At 50.1% G+C, this 16,104-nt stretch overlaps 1 protein-coding gene across 2 annotated transcripts in view; it reads right to left on the bottom strand.

Annotated features, from left to right (window-relative positions):
- MUC4 (mucin 4, cell surface associated) overlaps positions 1-16,104 on the bottom strand; it is a 54,336-nt gene that overhangs the window by 10,982 nt on the left and 27,250 nt on the right. For both annotated transcript variants that reach the window (XM_074330326.1, XM_074330328.1), the window contains exons 3-18: positions 15,083-15,211; positions 14,598-14,750; positions 13,104-13,237; positions 12,088-12,252; positions 11,148-11,306; positions 9,948-10,078; positions 8,193-8,281; positions 6,105-6,284; positions 5,797-5,922; positions 4,875-4,994; positions 4,272-4,480; positions 3,680-3,770; positions 3,088-3,255; positions 2,431-2,532; positions 1,803-2,033; positions 597-734 (exon numbers count right to left, since the gene is read on the bottom strand). In XM_074330326.1, the coding sequence (XP_074186427.1) occupies positions 597-734; positions 1,803-2,033; positions 2,431-2,532; positions 3,088-3,255; positions 3,680-3,770; positions 4,272-4,480; positions 4,875-4,994; positions 5,797-5,922; positions 6,105-6,284; positions 8,193-8,281; positions 9,948-10,078; positions 11,148-11,306; positions 12,088-12,252; positions 13,104-13,237; positions 14,598-14,750; positions 15,083-15,211 (2,325 nt within the window). The remainder of the gene's footprint in view (positions 1-596; positions 735-1,802; positions 2,034-2,430; positions 2,533-3,087; positions 3,256-3,679; positions 3,771-4,271; positions 4,481-4,874; positions 4,995-5,796; positions 5,923-6,104; positions 6,285-8,192; positions 8,282-9,947; positions 10,079-11,147; positions 11,307-12,087; positions 12,253-13,103; positions 13,238-14,597; positions 14,751-15,082; positions 15,212-16,104) is intronic.

Here is a 16,104-nt window from a genome sequence, read left to right as displayed (position 1 = left end):
CTTTGGTTTAGCAAAGAGCAGTCACCAGCATAATTAGTGCTGACAACAGAAGGCAAGCTGCATCCTGTGGGCTTTGACTCCTTGACCCACATCATGGTTACAGGCTTGGGGTCTCCACACCATTATTGTGAGGGAGAAATGAAGCTTTGCGTGGTCCCAGCACAGAAAAGCAGACAAGGAGTGATAAAGGTAGGTAAATGTGGTTGACGAACATAAATGAACATTCCAAACAAAGGTATTTGTATTTCTTTAAATCTTGTTCCACATTATATCCTTTTAAAAAAAAATAGATATAAAAATGTTTACATTGGTATTTCTTAGTCATTATACTTTAGTCTTATAACTTGGTGATTGCCCAGAGTCGGTCTAGCTAGCTGGCCAGATCGCCATAAGCCCATCAGTACTGTTCCCTGAGGATGGGGCTGGGGCGGGGGGGGGGGGGGTGTCACCTATTCGAATTATAGAAATCGTTCCTAAGAAAGGCTCGTCCTGGATAGTCCAGTAGAAAAGGGACATGAAGTTGCACAGGGTGTAATAATGCACAAGTCCCCAAAGCTTGACCCTGACTTCACCCCTCTGTCCCCAAACATTCTTACCAGAAAGCTTGAAGTCAGTGTAGTCGGTCCTGAGCGTGAACGTGACGTCCTTAGAGTTGCTTGTGTAATCAATTCGTGTGGTCTGCCCCACGTAGGCTTCCACTACTCCGCGACCCTCTATAGAGGGCGGGAACTGATCTGAAACACAAAGGGGGATTCAGAGCCTGAGGTAGCACACTCTTGCCTTGAGGCCTCCTCTGTCTTTCTCCAGTCCTCTGGTTTGTGAAGCATTCCCAGGGCTGGGACCCGCCTCTGGAAGCAGGAATTGTTCTATGTACCTGCTCTCAGACCTGCAGAGCAGGCTGGGGTTATACTGACCACCTGGCCAAATATTTATTCTCTTTTTATCTTCTCCCCGAGCAGGATTCATTTCTAGTGTTTTTCTGATCAGAGTGCTATGCTGGGCATGGGATGAAGTGAATCAGAGGACAGGGTTGTTCTGGGCATCACAGAGTTTTGACTTTGGGAGGGGGCTGAAAATCACGAGGATAACATCTAGATGGGCATTGCATTTGTCAGAAAAAAGAGAGGGAGTAAAACATTTTCACTGGTCTCTGTTTTTTGGAGCCCTGCTATTTCTTTCAGTTTCTGTTCACTCATTCATTCAGTCACTTAACAAGAATTTATTGAGTACCTACTATATGGCTGGTACTGTTCTAGGTAGTGAAGACACAGCAGTGAATACATAATAAAAAAGATACCTATGAAGATGAGAAAATATATTTGATAGTTATAAATGCTAAGGAGAAAAAATAAAGCAGGGAAGGTGACTAGGGAGTGTAGGTGAACATGAAATTTTAGACAGGCTAGCCAAAAAAGTTGACATTTAAATAGAGACTTGAAGGTGGCAAGGAGCAAGCCTGGGGAAGGGTGTTCCAAGCAAAGAGAACGGCATGTGTGGCGTCTCGGAGTGTGGGTGAGCCTGGCATGTTTGAAGGACGTAAAGAAGCCAATGGGGCTGGAATAGAGGGAGTGAGGTGGGCGTACTAGCAGAAGAGTTCAGAGAGGTAAATTGGATAAGGCTTTGAAGGTCGTCATAAGGACAGAGTGAGCTGGGGAGTCACGGCAGGGTTTGAGCAGAGGAATAACATGAGTCAAAGAATATGGTAAATTTAAAGGATGTGTAGCTTAAAAGAGTACACGGAAGGATGCTCCTCACCTGCCCCCTAACTCTGCAAATGCCTTCCTAGGCCTCACGCCACTTACGGAGGGTGGTGTTCATCTGCTGGTATGTTGTAAAGATCATGCTGGTGTGCAGTCCAGTCTGTGTGTTTCCTGTCGCCAGGACATCATAGATGCATTGTTCATTTCCATTACATTCAGAGGTCATATTTTTATTCGAGTTGTTTGTCAAAAGTTGGGAAAGGAAGACAGGGGTGAAGTTGGAAGGCAGATTGTCATCCCTATTGCCAAGGAGGCTTGGTCCGTTGATTTTCCCTATAACACATGAAGAGGTAGCAGGTGTGGGACTCCAGCTATATTTCTGCAGTGTCCACCCCTTACTGTCACTGTCTATGGCTTGCAGTGGGGGAGGGAGACATAGAAGGACAGGTTGACTTCCAGCTTCTGAGTCTGGAAATTTCAGCTCTAGTGAATGAGGGCCACCCACTTCCCTCATCCTCTCTTCCAGGTAGAGAGATGCAGATGTGATGGGAGTGGAGGGGGCAAATCTGGGGTGGCACCAGAATCCTCAGCGTCTCCTCCTGGCCTTTCCACTCCTCCCTTACAAAGGACAGAAGTCTGGTACCCACCAGCCTGAGGGAGACAATGTTAGCAGCTTCCTTCATCCTGGCCCTGCCCCCTCTACCCCGAGCACTCTGAGGCCCAGACTCACAGGTCATTCCATAGTGAAAAATCATCTCTTCAGAGCTCTCTTGGGGAATGGTGGTGCCATTGGGCATCTTGAAGTCATCATCTGGATTGTCATTCCAGACCCCTGAGGGACAGAGAAGGAGGTTGGCACCCTGGGACTGTGGTTCTGCTGTCACACTCAAGATGTGAGGAGGAGCAGGGGGTCCAGGAAGACGCTTTCCATGGCATCTGTTCTTGGTTCAGTCCTCTAGGAGGCGGGAGAGGATGGACCATAACCTCAGATCCCACTCTTCTGCTTCCGGGAGGGAGGAGCAGGGAAGGAAGGAGGGAATCGAGGAAGGAGGAGGGAATGGAGGCAATGGAGGGAGGAGTGGGAAGGTGTGAGGTTCAGGGAGGAGAAGGGCTGCTGCTGGCCTCACCCTCCTCAGATCCCATTCTTGATGTTCCCTTGGCTGCCCCGGAAGCAGAGTTTTAGGAGGACAGGAAGTGAGCCTCCAAGGTAGCCGAAGAGGTCCCTGACCCTCCCTGACACCTGCAAGGTTCTGCTCCAAGGAGGCTGAGAAAGGGAAATAAGCTGGGATGTCTGCAGGCCAGTGGGAGGGGCAGCCTCCTGGAGTCTGGGGGTCTGAGTTCCTCTTGTGGCTGGTGCCTCAGAGTCAGGGTCCTGCCTGCTTCTTACCCAGGAGGCCCTTTGTGTGGTTGCGGTACTCCTCTGGGAGGTTGCAGGAGGCATGGAGGATGTTGGAGAGAGCAGTCACTGAGATGATCACTGTCCCATCTAAGCTGGCCGTCACCAGGGAACCATTGCGGATCATTATGACTCCTGTGGTGTTGACTATCTCCTGGCCTAGAATGTTGGGAGACAGATGAGGAAGATACCAGCGCTGGGACCCTGCCGGCCCACGGCTTGGCAGTAGTGCAGGTTCCAAATGCAGAGAGGAGAATGAGAGCAGCTCTGGGATGTCCTGAGGTGCCTTCTCTAGTGGCCCGAAACCAAACTCACAGGACACCCTCAGGCCCGCGCCACCGCCTTCTACTTGGGGGACTGAAGACAGGGACTACCACAGAGAGGCCATCACAGCCCTGGAGGAAGAAGTGAGGAGGGAAATGCCCGACTCCTGGGGGAAGAAGCTGCTTCAGGCATAGCTGCTGAAGGGACAGCAGGGATGACGACCACTCTCCTCTGCCCCAGTGCTGCTGCCGCCACATCCGAACACATTGCTCTCAGGTGCAGGGCACCTCCTGAACCCTCACAGCTGACCCCAGCCTACCTTCTGCATCTTCACGGTTAGTCTCAAACATCACAGTCTGGTTATTGAGCCGCACGCGTATTGTGTCATTGGGCTCAAGGAACCATTGAACCTGGAAGAGAATTGGAAGAAGCCTAAGCCTGACCAGCAGGCTGGCCCACAGGCTGAGAGAGGAGGCTGCAGACAGCTTCGAACCTGAGCCTTGGGTGAAGATGAAGGCGATGGCAAGTGGGACAATGAGGTTTTGCTAGCTAATGGCTATGGGGTACTTAGCATGGGCCAGGCTGTGAGCTAAGTACATTTCTTAGATTATCTCATTAAAATCTCGCAACAGCCTGTGTGGTAGGTAATATTGTTATCCCCATTTTACTTTAAGAAAATGGAGGCACTGGAAGTTAAGTCGTTTCTTTAGTTACATTACTGGTGGAGCCAGGACCCTAATCCTGTGTCTCTAGGGTGACAAACCACTACTCTGGCAGGATGCATCCTCCCTCCCTTCTGCCCTCTTCCCCTCTTCCTTCTTTCTCTTCCTGGGACTCCATTTCCAGCTGAGGGTCCTTGAGGGCTCTCTGGGAGGGGAGCAGGGATGCCTAGTGCTCCCTGCCTCACTCACAGTGATGGGCCCGAGGCTGCTGGAGTTGTATTGAGCTGCAAAAGCAATGAAGTTGGAGGCTTGGCCTGAGCTGGTCGGGGCAGTGCGGCCCTGCAGCAGAAAGGAGGAGTTTCCATCCTGGGCCTGGGTCAGCAGGAAGTCTCCCAGCCCATTGAAGGTGTAATTGACACGATCCAAGGTGGTGATGTGGGGGTCCCCGAACATCCAGGCTGGAAAAAGGAGAAACACCACATTGGCATGGCAGACAAGGGAAGGATCTGAGATTCCCCACTACCCCTTGGCAGGGCATTTGACCAGATAGACTCAAGCCTGGAAAGGTGTTCATGGCTTATAGAATCCTCCCCAGGAGCCGTCTTACACTTTTGTGCCCCTGCCCCATGCATATCTGCTCATTAGCTCCCACTCCCCCATTCCGGCCCCTTATTCAGGGCCACGTACAAAGCCCCTCTGTTTGCCGTTGTACACCAGCACTGTCTCCATCTCCCCTGTGGCCACAGCCCGGCCCCAGGCAGCTAGCACTGCCCTGGTCCAGGCCCCAAGAGGCCACCCCTCCCCAGATCCTCTGCCTCGACCCTGCCTCTGGGGGGGCCCCAGCAGCCTCACCGGGCCTTGGGGCCTGGTACCCAGCACAGCCGATGCGGGGCCGCATTTGCTGGTACAGGGCGCACAAGGAAGGCTGGTCGTTCCAGCGGCAGCACCAGTGCTGTGGCTCCAGTTCTTGGTCTGTGGAGAACAGCGTCATGTTGGGGTTGGGGTGGGGACATGGAGGACCTGCAGACCCAGCTGGAAGGTTCGGTGGGGCAGTATGAGATGGGTGGCAAAGGGCGTGGTTTGGGGATTTGGCACACCTCAGTTCAGATCCTGTCCTGCTCAGTGACCTTAGGCTAACAACCGATTACCATCTCCCTTGCAGGCTTGTAGGAGCCACATGCCGCCAAGCCCCCAGGTGGGCCGGAACATAGTTAGAGCTAAGGAACTTCCTTTCTTGAAGAGTGGGGTGCTGAATGCCACTGCTCTCAAAGTGCTGGGAGTAGGAGGGCAGAACTGATGGTTTGGGGACTATGGACAATGCCTGGATTACAGGGGGGAAGGCAGAGGACACACTTTACCTGTCCCCCCATCCCTGTGTCCTTGAGCTTCTTTGGAGGTCTCCTGAGGGAGATGACTCCATGTTTTCTCCCAGACAGCCTGCTAATCTGGGTCCAGAGGAATAGGGTCAGACTCCCCTTCCCTAGAAAGATGTCCCCACTCTGGGCTGGAGCTATGGGGCCAAGTGGAAATGGGGCAAGAGGCACTCAATCATAAACCCTTAGGATGCCAGCTTGAAGGGATGTTGGGAGCTTCCTAACCTTACAAGATCAAGAAATTGAGGGCCAGAGAAGGGAAGGAATTGGGAGGGAATGGGGACAAAAGGCTTCAATCTATGGGTCCCACTGCTTGGCATAGAGCCCAGGGCTGGTCTCTGATAGGGAAGAACAGAGAGCTCCAGAAGAGGTGGGGTTGAGATCTCTGTGGACACACGTACCAAACTGCCAAGGACTCTGCACTCTCCAGCCTTCGAGAAGCTCTCCCCATGGCCCGTAGCTGCAGCACACGCCTCCACGCCAGGAGGAGAAGCTGCACAGATGCCTGCTGCTGAGGTGCCACCAGCCTGCAACAACCCAGACATACTCAGGCCCAGGATGCCTGCAGTGGGGCAGGATCAGGGTAGGGTGTTTCTGGGGAGGGACTGAGGGTGCCTCAAAATGGACAGGTTAGGCATTACCAGAGGGGAGGTTGGTGGGTGTGTGGGGAAACATGGTGATACCCCAAGAGACAGGAAAGAGGTGTCACCTATGTGAACGCGTTGGAATCGTAAGTCCCATAGTCCCTGCTGCCAGGAGCATGGGCAGGAGATCTGGTTCCAGCCCCAGCTGGGCCACTGAGGCTGTCTCCTCAACCACTGCAGGCACCAGAGGCGGTAGTTGGGTCTCTCTACCCTGTGTAGCTTATAGACCTGCAGACCCCTGAGGCCTGGGGAAGCAAAGGAAGAAGGGGTTATCCCAGGGCCTGGGCCACAGGCTCTGCTTTAGCTTTAGAGACAACCAAAACTCAGAAATGTACCCTCTGTATGCCACTTTCCCCCGCTGGACAGCTCTTTCAGGGATGGGGCCCAATTCAGATTGGCAGCAATTTCTTCCCAAAGACCATTTTGATGTGACCTCTAAATGCCCTTAAAGCTTGGATCTTAGGGTGAAACCCTGCCACAAGTGCTGGACAGGGAGGCCTCACCTGCACCCAAGTCAGAGCCAAACCCTGGCCCTGATCTTTAGTTCAGAGCATCCTCTGTCCTCTTGTTTGTCACTCAGCTCCAGCACCTTCCAACCCCCATGAAGTAGTTGCTCCTCCTGCATCCTATATCTCAGTGAATGATGCCACCAGCCACTTGGCTTTCGTTCTGGACGCCGCCCCCAGCACAGACATGTCAGTGGCCAAACAGCCAGGGCAGAGGCCAGTGCCCAGAGGCCAGCTGGGGAGCCACAGAGACATTGGCATGTGAAGCTGGGACTTGCTCTAACACCACAAGGCTAAGGAAGCATCGTCTGTGCCCGGACACCATCCTTGGAAGGGAGAAGTAAGTGGGAGAAGAAACCTAGCTGGGGGATTGGACGTTAAATATACCTTTAATTAATTGTAAGTTACACACTGCCTACCCCAGCTGTTATGAGTGAGAAGGAGGGCTCCAGAGCTCAACAAGATACAATAGGACATATGTATTAGATTTTGACCTTGTTGCCACACAAAAGAAGAAATTATCAAGATAACTACAATTTGTTAAGATTTTGGAAAGAATAATCATTGTTTATGATTATCTGTTCGGGTTTCTTCTCCACAATGGCCTGGCATCAGGGGAAACCCATTAGATATTCTCTCCCTTCTCTCTCTCTCTTCTCTCTCTTCTCTCTCTCTCTCTCTTCTCTCTCTTCTCTCTCTCCTCTCCTCTCTCTCTCCTCTCTCTCTTCTCTCTCTCTCTCTCTCTCTCTCTCTCTCTCTCCCCCTCCCCCCCAGTCTCTCTCTCATACTTCACCCCCTAGGTCACAAGCAGGTGCATCTTGACAGAAGGGCCCTCATCTGGCTGGGCAGCTTTCTCCACAAGATGGCACCCACGATTTGACTTAGCTTCTGTTTACCAAAAGTTCTTGCCACAGAACAAATAGAACTGGATTTATGCTTCACAATTTTTATGGCTGATTCCTAATGCTAAAATGTCCTTTGTTGTATCACATTTTAGAAACTATAATTTCTTTCCTTTGGGGGCCTCAGGACAGTACATCGAGTCATGGAGGAGGCCTCATGGGCTTCTTCCTGATTCTAAAGTACTGGCCACCTTACCAGAGTGAGACCTCTTTGAGAACAAATATAGTTGGTCTTTTCCTTTGTTTTGTCATTTTCCACATTCTTAGCACAGTGCCCAGCACACAGCAAGTGCTCAATAAATATGATGACTGAATGAATGTCATACCTCTGGAACTCCTCTGGGTAGATTCCCTGAAGGGATCTCATCGGGATTCACATTCCAACTCTGAGCCAGGACACTTGGAATATTGTCCTAACTGTCCATCCATATCTTTACCTCCTGCTACAGCCCTGTCCTCACTTCCAGGATCTGGGCCCCCCCGAGAGACCTCCTGGGTTTGGCTCCCCAGAGAGGAGACATCACCCCAACCGAGATTATATTGTGTGAGGGCACAGAAGGTACCAGCTGCTCCCCGGGGCAGTGCCAAGTCCCAATTACACCTGTGGGAGGTCAATTTGTGCTGGGGACACCCATTGGGATTGTGGGGATGCTCGGGAGCTGCCCTTCTAGGACTGTCATGGCCCGTGGAGTAGAGGACAGAGAGGATTTAAGTCCACTCAAGTGTGATTAGGTGGTACTTTTACCTGAGTTGGAATTCAGGAACTGGTCTGGATGATACTTGTCCCACACTGGCTGGAATGTCAGTGGGCTGTTTTCATAATACCCATCTCCACTGCAGGCAAAGGAAAGAATCAGGCCTCTGTCACATACAGGGTCTTTCCTCTCAGTCGGCAAGTTATTCATTCAGCCAGTCAGTCAGCCAGTCACTCACTCAGTCCAGCGAGTCATTAGTTATCAGCTGGTCAGTCAACTAATCCATCAATTGGTCAGTCAGTCACGGAGAATCACTGACTCCCACCACTAAGCAGGAGAGGGGAGGAGATGGATGGGGCAGGGGTGGGGAGGCTCTAATTTATTCCACATCTGATTGCTAATGATCAGAAACTGGTCATGAGACAGGGGTGGAAAAAACAGAGTTCAGGCCTTCTTCCGGTTAGTTTCCCTTCTACTAGGGATTGGTGGGGGAAAGTATATTGGGATGGTTAACAGCTAGTCTCTGGAGTGAAACAGTCATGGATTCAATTCCTGATTCTAGCACTTAGTAGCTTGGTAACCATGGGCAAGTTACTTAACCTCTTTGATTCTTATTTTCACATCGGTGTAAAAGAGATTACAGTAGCACCTACCTCACAGTATTGTGAGGATGAAATGCAGTAACATTTGTAAATCACTTAGAACTGGGTGAGTACTGGATGCAATGGGTGCCTTCCCTCCCTCTCAATGGTAGGGTTCAAAGTGCTGCTCCAGGAAGGAGGAAATCCTAGAGCAAAGCCTGCAGCCTCACCCTGGGTGAGTGCCTCAGGACAGTGACTCTGGATCTTTCTCCTTTCTGACACAGGATAGATGACACACACAGGTGTGACACCTTCTGTGGGCAGGCACACTCAGAATGGTGTGAAATTCCTAGCCAGTTGGATAATTCCACTCCTTTCTCCTTCACAGCACATCAAAAAGCAAGTGAAAGCAATGTAATTATAGGGCTCTCTGGAATGCCATCTAAGAGAAAACCATTTGCAGCAATTACCAGTAACGAATTACACATGACCTTCACAACCGATTGCTCATACCAACAGCTGGAAATACCGTGATGGAGCACTGTTGTGTCAGAAACAGCCACCTCCACACACCGGAACACACAGCCCCACCCACAGCCCCATCCCGCCACTCCCTGTCTTTCCCACAAACCCTAGACAAGCTGTTGGTGCCCCTGGGTGAGGAATTAATCATCAGCCCAGGGGCACCAGAAGTCAGGAAAGCAGATTTCAACTTCAGACGTCTCTGCGTTCAAATTCCTGCTTTGCCACTTCCCAGCTCTATGACTTTGGGCAATTACTTATCTATTTGCATCTCAGTTTCCTTATCTGTAGAATGGGTAATAAATAGTATCTTCTTCATGGGGTGGTTGTGATAATCAAATGAAATAATGCATGTTAAGTCAATAGTATAATAAATGTTGGCTGTTATTATGATATTTGAGAAGTTGAGAGAGGTCAGCTAACGTCAGTGGAAATCAGAGAAGTCAAAGCTCTGGGAATTATTACACTGCATGAGTTCTGGGGGAGGAAAGAAGTTCTGGGGGAGAAAAGAGAACAGCAGGTGAATAGGGATATTTTACTGTGAAACAGCAAGAAGTGGGAATTGGAGTCGGTGTGAGTCGGAAGCATCAGCAAGGAGGATTCATGCCTGGTCCTGGGGGATGGGAGTGTGTGTATAGCAAAAACCCTGCTCTGCACCACTTTCTATTATCTGCTCAGTGCTGATGGCCCCTCCCGTCCTACCTGGAGAAGCCCATGAGGACCCAGTTGCCTGGGCGCTGGGTCACGTCCCACTGCATCCCACCGCTTTGATAGAGAAACAGGGCAAAGGATCTGCTTCCATCCGTGGAGAGGATGGCCTGGTAGGTGTTGGTCTGAGGGTTGTTGGAGATAAACATAGGGATGCCTGTGAGAGATCTGGGGTCCCATCACCCATCCCACATCCTTTTCCTGACACACACATCTTCTTGTCCTGGCCTACCCAGAGCAAAGACATGGGCTTAAAATGCTGATAAATTTGGGAGCATGCCCCTGAGTGAGGGATTAATTGTCAGCCCAGGGCACTAGAATCATCTTTCACCCTGGGTGTCAAAGCACCTAGAATGGTGGATTTGCCTTCTTTGTGACTTCTTTCCAGGGAGGAGTGATAACGGGCTCTGGGTTAGAAACCAGTTGGAAGGGAGTTTGTATGAGAAAGCTTCAGGAACCTGAGAGATTAGGTAAGACACCAGGGAGCTGGGAGAGGCCTATGTAACTTCCTCAGGAATATTTAAAGACATTGTCTAAATGTCTCCTCAACGTGAATAATGGGGAGGACCACTGCAAGTGAGACTGGAGAGTCTCTGAAGATGGATACCAACTGCTGTGTTTGTACAAAGTAGGTAATCAATGAACCTGTTGAACCAATGAAGAAATGAGTAATTTTAGACCAGACACAAGGAAGAACTTTGTGACTATAACAGCTGAGTCCCCAGAAGGAAGACTGCGTGGTCGCCCATTTCCATTGGATAGCATAGTGGTTCAAAGCCAGTGTTCGAAGTTACAAAAACTTGCATTCTAGGCCTGGCTTTGTCATTGGCTAGCTGGGTGACCTTGAACAAGTTGCTTAACCTCTCTAACCATCGTCTTCTTCACCTCTACAATGTGGATAATAACATCAAGTCGAGCCATATAAAATTGCAAATAACCAGCCATATTTGACTTACAAATATTCCATTTCCTAAGTTTGAACCTTCTAATACCCAGTGCTCTGAGGCTGTGAGTAAGAGGCTGGGGCAGCCTGGCACATGACGAAGGCTCAGCATCGGGACGGGCAGGCAGAGTGCTGCAATCAGAAATCTGTCCTTGAGTCAGAGAGGGTTTTAGAACATTGGTCCCTCGCTAGAATATTAGGATGTCTGACTTCCAGATGGTTCACAGAGAGCTGTCCTTTTGTCCACTCACCCCACGGGTCCACCGGGCAGGATAGGCAGGGGCATTGACCCATGTGACCTTTAGGGTCCACCTGGCTTTGTAGTTCCAGGTGTTTGTGAACTTCTCAATCCAAGACTCCACCTGCTGGACTACAAGTGGTTTGTGGTCATCATAGAGTGTCTCATATATCTAGGAAAGAAAGGCAGATAAGGATAAGGAAATGAGGGTCCCAGCTGAGCACCCCTGAGAGACCCCCCACTTTCTGCATGGTGATCCTGCTCACTTTAGTCTACCCACATCTCACATCCTTCTCTCTCCCAGACCTACATTTTTAGTTAGTTCATTGGACCTTAAAATTGATTCAAATTCGGCTGTGGGGAAGTCTGGGGTGTGCGGAGCGGAGAGCCAAGGCCCAGAAACCCAAATCTTGTGGACTTAAACCCATGCATCCATCTCTTATCACAAGCTGGCTTGGACAGCATAACCACCTGTGCCTATTCCAACCTCTTCATGTCCAACCAGAGGCTCCTCGAGAACAGGCATGTGTTTCTCCGTCTTTGGACCTTCTACAGTGCCTGTCCATGGCAGGGGCACAATCCACATTCACCCTGAGCTTTCATTACATGCTCCCACTTATTGGACTCATTAACCCAATCCAGGAGTATATATGGGGGTCCTGCTTGACTCAGGCTTGTTAGGAAAGTCCCTACAAACTTATTCTAAAATCAAACACTGGATTGTCAACCCCTCCCTGTCACCTGAAGGTCTTCTCATGGTAGTGTCAGGGTATTCCTGAGTGTGTATAATAGTCCTAATCTGCTTCACTCCCACCCTCACATTTAAGCACCAATCCCTGCCCACACTGAGCCCGGCTCTGACAGCAGTAACATGTGTACCGCCTTCTACCCAGTCTTTTGTCTCTCTTGGCTGGGTGCTGTGTGATCCCAAAGCCCAGCTTTGAAAGGCCCACCTGGTAAAATATGGTTCCCCGGTGGGTGGAGAAATCAGCATCGTCCCAGAAAGGAGCCACCAGGGCCACTCGGTCCCAGCCTGCGAAGCCTCTAAGGGGAGGGTTAGGATAGGAGAAAATCTGGTACTTTGATTCCGGAAAAATGATCTGGCCATTATCTGTGAACTGAGCACAAAGGTTTTCTGGTTAGCATTCAGGGAGGGGGACAGAGAAGCCTTGGGCCAGCTTCTCAGAAGTGTGACCCCGAAGTCCTCTCTGGGTAGAACTTTAGAGATGTTAACAAGCCTCTGGGAGGTCATGTCATCCATCTCCCTGCCTGCTGGGGCAGCCCCTTTACATAGTTCTCACATAAATACTTTACCCTCAAGGACATCCCTGTCATTCTAAGTCCTTTCTAAGGTGGTAGGTTTTGCCCTGCCTCAGCAGCAGACTCCGTCTATAAGACCAGCCTGTCCCAGAGCAGACCATTCTGGGTAAATCCCCTCAGTCCCATCCTAAACCTGGTGCCACATCAGATGGGGCTGAAAGTATTGATACCCTCACCCCATCACTGTGCCACCCTTTTAGTGTGTTCTGACTCAGCCTCCTTCACTGAGAGCCACAAGGGCCATGACAACTATTCCAACTCTCCTCCAGGAGACACGTGTACTTGGACCAGGGAACCAGGGAATAATTACAGAAAATGTAAACAGTATCAAACAGTTAAGTTTCTCAAGTAGAGCTTCCTACTCATAAAAAGGGCCTGTGAAAACAGGGGCGAGCTTACTGGGCCCCAAGATCTCTTCACTGAGGTAAAGATACTTTTGTCCACGTAGGTGGATAGGTGGACCTTGCCTAGCTGACACCCTGACATTAAAGACTAAATGCAAACTGAGTCAGAGGCATATAGTAGATTGCTTTCTTTCCATCAGGATCAGGGTCACAACCACAGGACCATCTTAGAGTCCTTGAGAGGGAAGCAGGGCCAGGGAACACGGGTCACAGGTCCTGCCCTTTGGGCTGCAGCCGGGACTCACGTAGAGGAAATCTCGGAGAGAGGAGCCGAAAGGGAAGCCAATCAGGGGCTTGAAGAGCGGCGAGGTGAAGTCCACAGTCCTCCTGACAAATTCCTGGTCTCCAACATGTGACCCGTAGGGGAAGAGGGTAACGCCTGGGCCAGGACAAAGAAAAGCAGGAAGTTCTCATGGGCGCTGACTTCATTGAGACTGTCAGGGGTCCTCAGAGAGCTTCCCCAGCTGCTCCTTCATCCTGTTCTCTGTTCCCCTGACTGGGAGCCATCAAGGACTCCTCTCTTCCCCTCTCCACTTGTGTTTACCTCATCTCCTTATTTCATCCCTTAAACTGGTATTCTCAGACTTCCCCAGTTTGGAGAAAATCAGGTCCTGCTGTCAAAATACCAACAAATTATTCTGCATCTGTTATGGAACTCATCATTCTTTTAAGGGTGAAAAGATAAAATTCCTCCAATGCAAGGAAGATTGGTAATGGAAAGACCATTTCATAGAATGAGATTTGTTTCCTAAGATGGTATTTCTCCAAATAAACTTGAAGATACCCTAGAATTTGTCCTAAGAACCCCCTCGCCCCCCCGCCCCACACCCTGCCGAGTTCCTTGGGCAGTTTGGGAAATCTTGTCCTAAATATTTCTCAAATGGCTCTCCTCTTCCCCATTATGGCCGCCCTCATTTGGTCTTTCTTGGAATCCACGGCTGTCATTACACTGCTCTCCTGTCCTCCTGCAAATTCAACCTCCACCCCATCACCATAGCACCATTTATAAAAGCAAATCTAGCCACGTCCTCCCTGGTTCCTGTTATCCACAATATTCCCTCACATGATAGCATCACTTCTCAACACTTTTCACCTTACTTCCAGCAACCCCAAGTGCTTTGGGGAATCCTCCTGCAACACTGGGACTATTTTCCACCTTTATTGCTACGCCTTTATTGCAGCTGTTCAGATCCTCCTGCCTGCTTGGGGTGCTTCCACTCCCCCAGTTCCTATTCACTCTAGGAAGCCTCCTCTTCACCTTGGAACCACCCCCACACCCTCTGGGGGCCTTTCATTGTGTGTGCCTTCTACCTGGGCTTATTCCTCTAATTGTACTCACTGAGTCAGCAGATCTGTCTCTTGCTGGGCAGCACCTTGATCATTTCTCTATCTCTACCTCTGAGCCCAGTGCCGTGCACAAAGCCAACCCTCAGCACCCAATTCTGATGCTGTATCATTGTCCCTTGTGAGATCCTTTTGACCTGAGAAAGCAGAGTCTGTGAGCAAGCAGGCTGAGAATGAGCATTCAGTTACATCACCCTATAAAGGGGATCTGAGGAACAGCTTGACTTCCCATGGCCCAGAAGGGGCAGTGGAGATATCCACAGAACTGGTTCCCTGACTACCCACAATGGCCCTCCTTGATAGATCCAATCCAGCGGCCACAACTACAAGCTCCGCACCTAGCTCAATCCTCTCCGTCCCAGGGCGGAGAGGCCCAGCTCGATGGCATCGCTTACCTTTCTCGGGCTTGATAGGGACTGAAACAGCTGTTGAGTGGACGCCTATAGATGTGCTGGGAGTAGAGGTGGTAAGGATCTGGGAGGTTGTTGAGGGTAGTGATGTTGCTGTGCTTCTCTCGATATCTGTCTTCATCGAGGTTGTGATTGTTCCTGGTATTCAGGGAGAGGAGACTGGGTCTTATAGTCCGAGAGCAGCAGAGTCAAAGACAGCCATAGACTTTAGGAGCTAGAAGAGACAGCTAGAAACCCTCTTGTCTGGCTCAAACCCATCTACTCCATGGAGATAAGCAGTTGTCTGCTGGGGCAGAGGGGATGGTGACCCTTTCACCCACCACACCCCCATTCACTTCAACTTCTTGTAGACCTGACTTTAACCCTAGCCTGGTAATGCCGACTCACTGTCTTCTTTCAAGCACTCCTCTCGGCCAAATTGAGCCAATGCGGTCACTATAAGAGACCGAGATGCTGGAGTCCCTACCTACCTGATGTCTCAGTCTTCACAGTGGAGCTTAAGGTTCCTGTGGATGGTGGAAAAGTGCTGGTACCAGACAGAGGCGTGGGATGACCTGTGAATTGGGTGGTGGAGCTCCAGGTGACTGCAGGGCCAGGGACTGATTGAGAGAATGAAGAATTACTGGTTAAAGTAATTATGGTCTGAGATTTGCCCACATTACCAGAGGAAGTAGAGTCAGAGAAAGCATAGTCTGTGATGGCTGTAGCATAGGCAATGGACTCTTAGAATACTTAGATGCTGAAGAAGTATCAGGAGTGGTCTTGATCAAAGGGTAGGTTATAGGTGGAAATGACAGTCGGTGTGGATCCAGCTATGCTGTTATGATTACTTGTAGAACTCATGTACAGTGGCTTTGTAATAGGGTTGGTAGCGGAGGCTACTGTTTGAACAGCTGCAGGATGCTTACGGTGGGGTGTGCTTGACTTGCCCATGGAGGAAGTTGGGACTTATGTGGTATTTGTCAAGGAGTTACTGCCAGAACCCACAGTGCGAATGACCATGGCAGTCAAGTTTTCATGAATGACTGAGCTTGAGGTTGTTATCAGAACTTTTCCACTTATAGACAAAATCATGGAAGGAGAACAAGAGGCTGCATCACTCAGGGGGTAGAACCAACTGTAGTTGGCCCTTCAGTTGCCCCAGATGACAAGGTTGGCGTTGCTGTTTGGGTCATGTGTCTGCCTCTGACTGGGTTTGAAATTAATGTTGTGCTGCAGCTTGAAGGTGACAGAGTGTGGGCAATGGTTTGTGCAGATGTATGCACATTTGGTGTGAATGGAGATGTGACTGTTAAAAAGGTATTATTAGTCACCTGGGTGACTAAACTGACAGTTTCAGATACTCTGGTGGTTCCTGTACTTTGAATCTGAGCCATCGGGGGAAGAGCTGATGTTTCCTGAGGAGGAGAGGCACTGGAAGAAGCTGGGGTTGATTGTCTTGTCAGTCTCCCTGTTGTGGAGACCTCAGAGCTGATGGCTGAAACGGTGCTGG

The sequence above is a fragment of the Rhinolophus sinicus genome, linkage group LG01 (genome assembly GCF_036562045.2).
Source record: "Rhinolophus sinicus isolate RSC01 linkage group LG01, ASM3656204v1, whole genome shotgun sequence".
Classification (NCBI taxonomy): Eukaryota; Metazoa; Chordata; class Mammalia; order Chiroptera; family Rhinolophidae; genus Rhinolophus; species Rhinolophus sinicus.
This window is presented reverse-complemented; position numbering and strand designations above follow the sequence as displayed.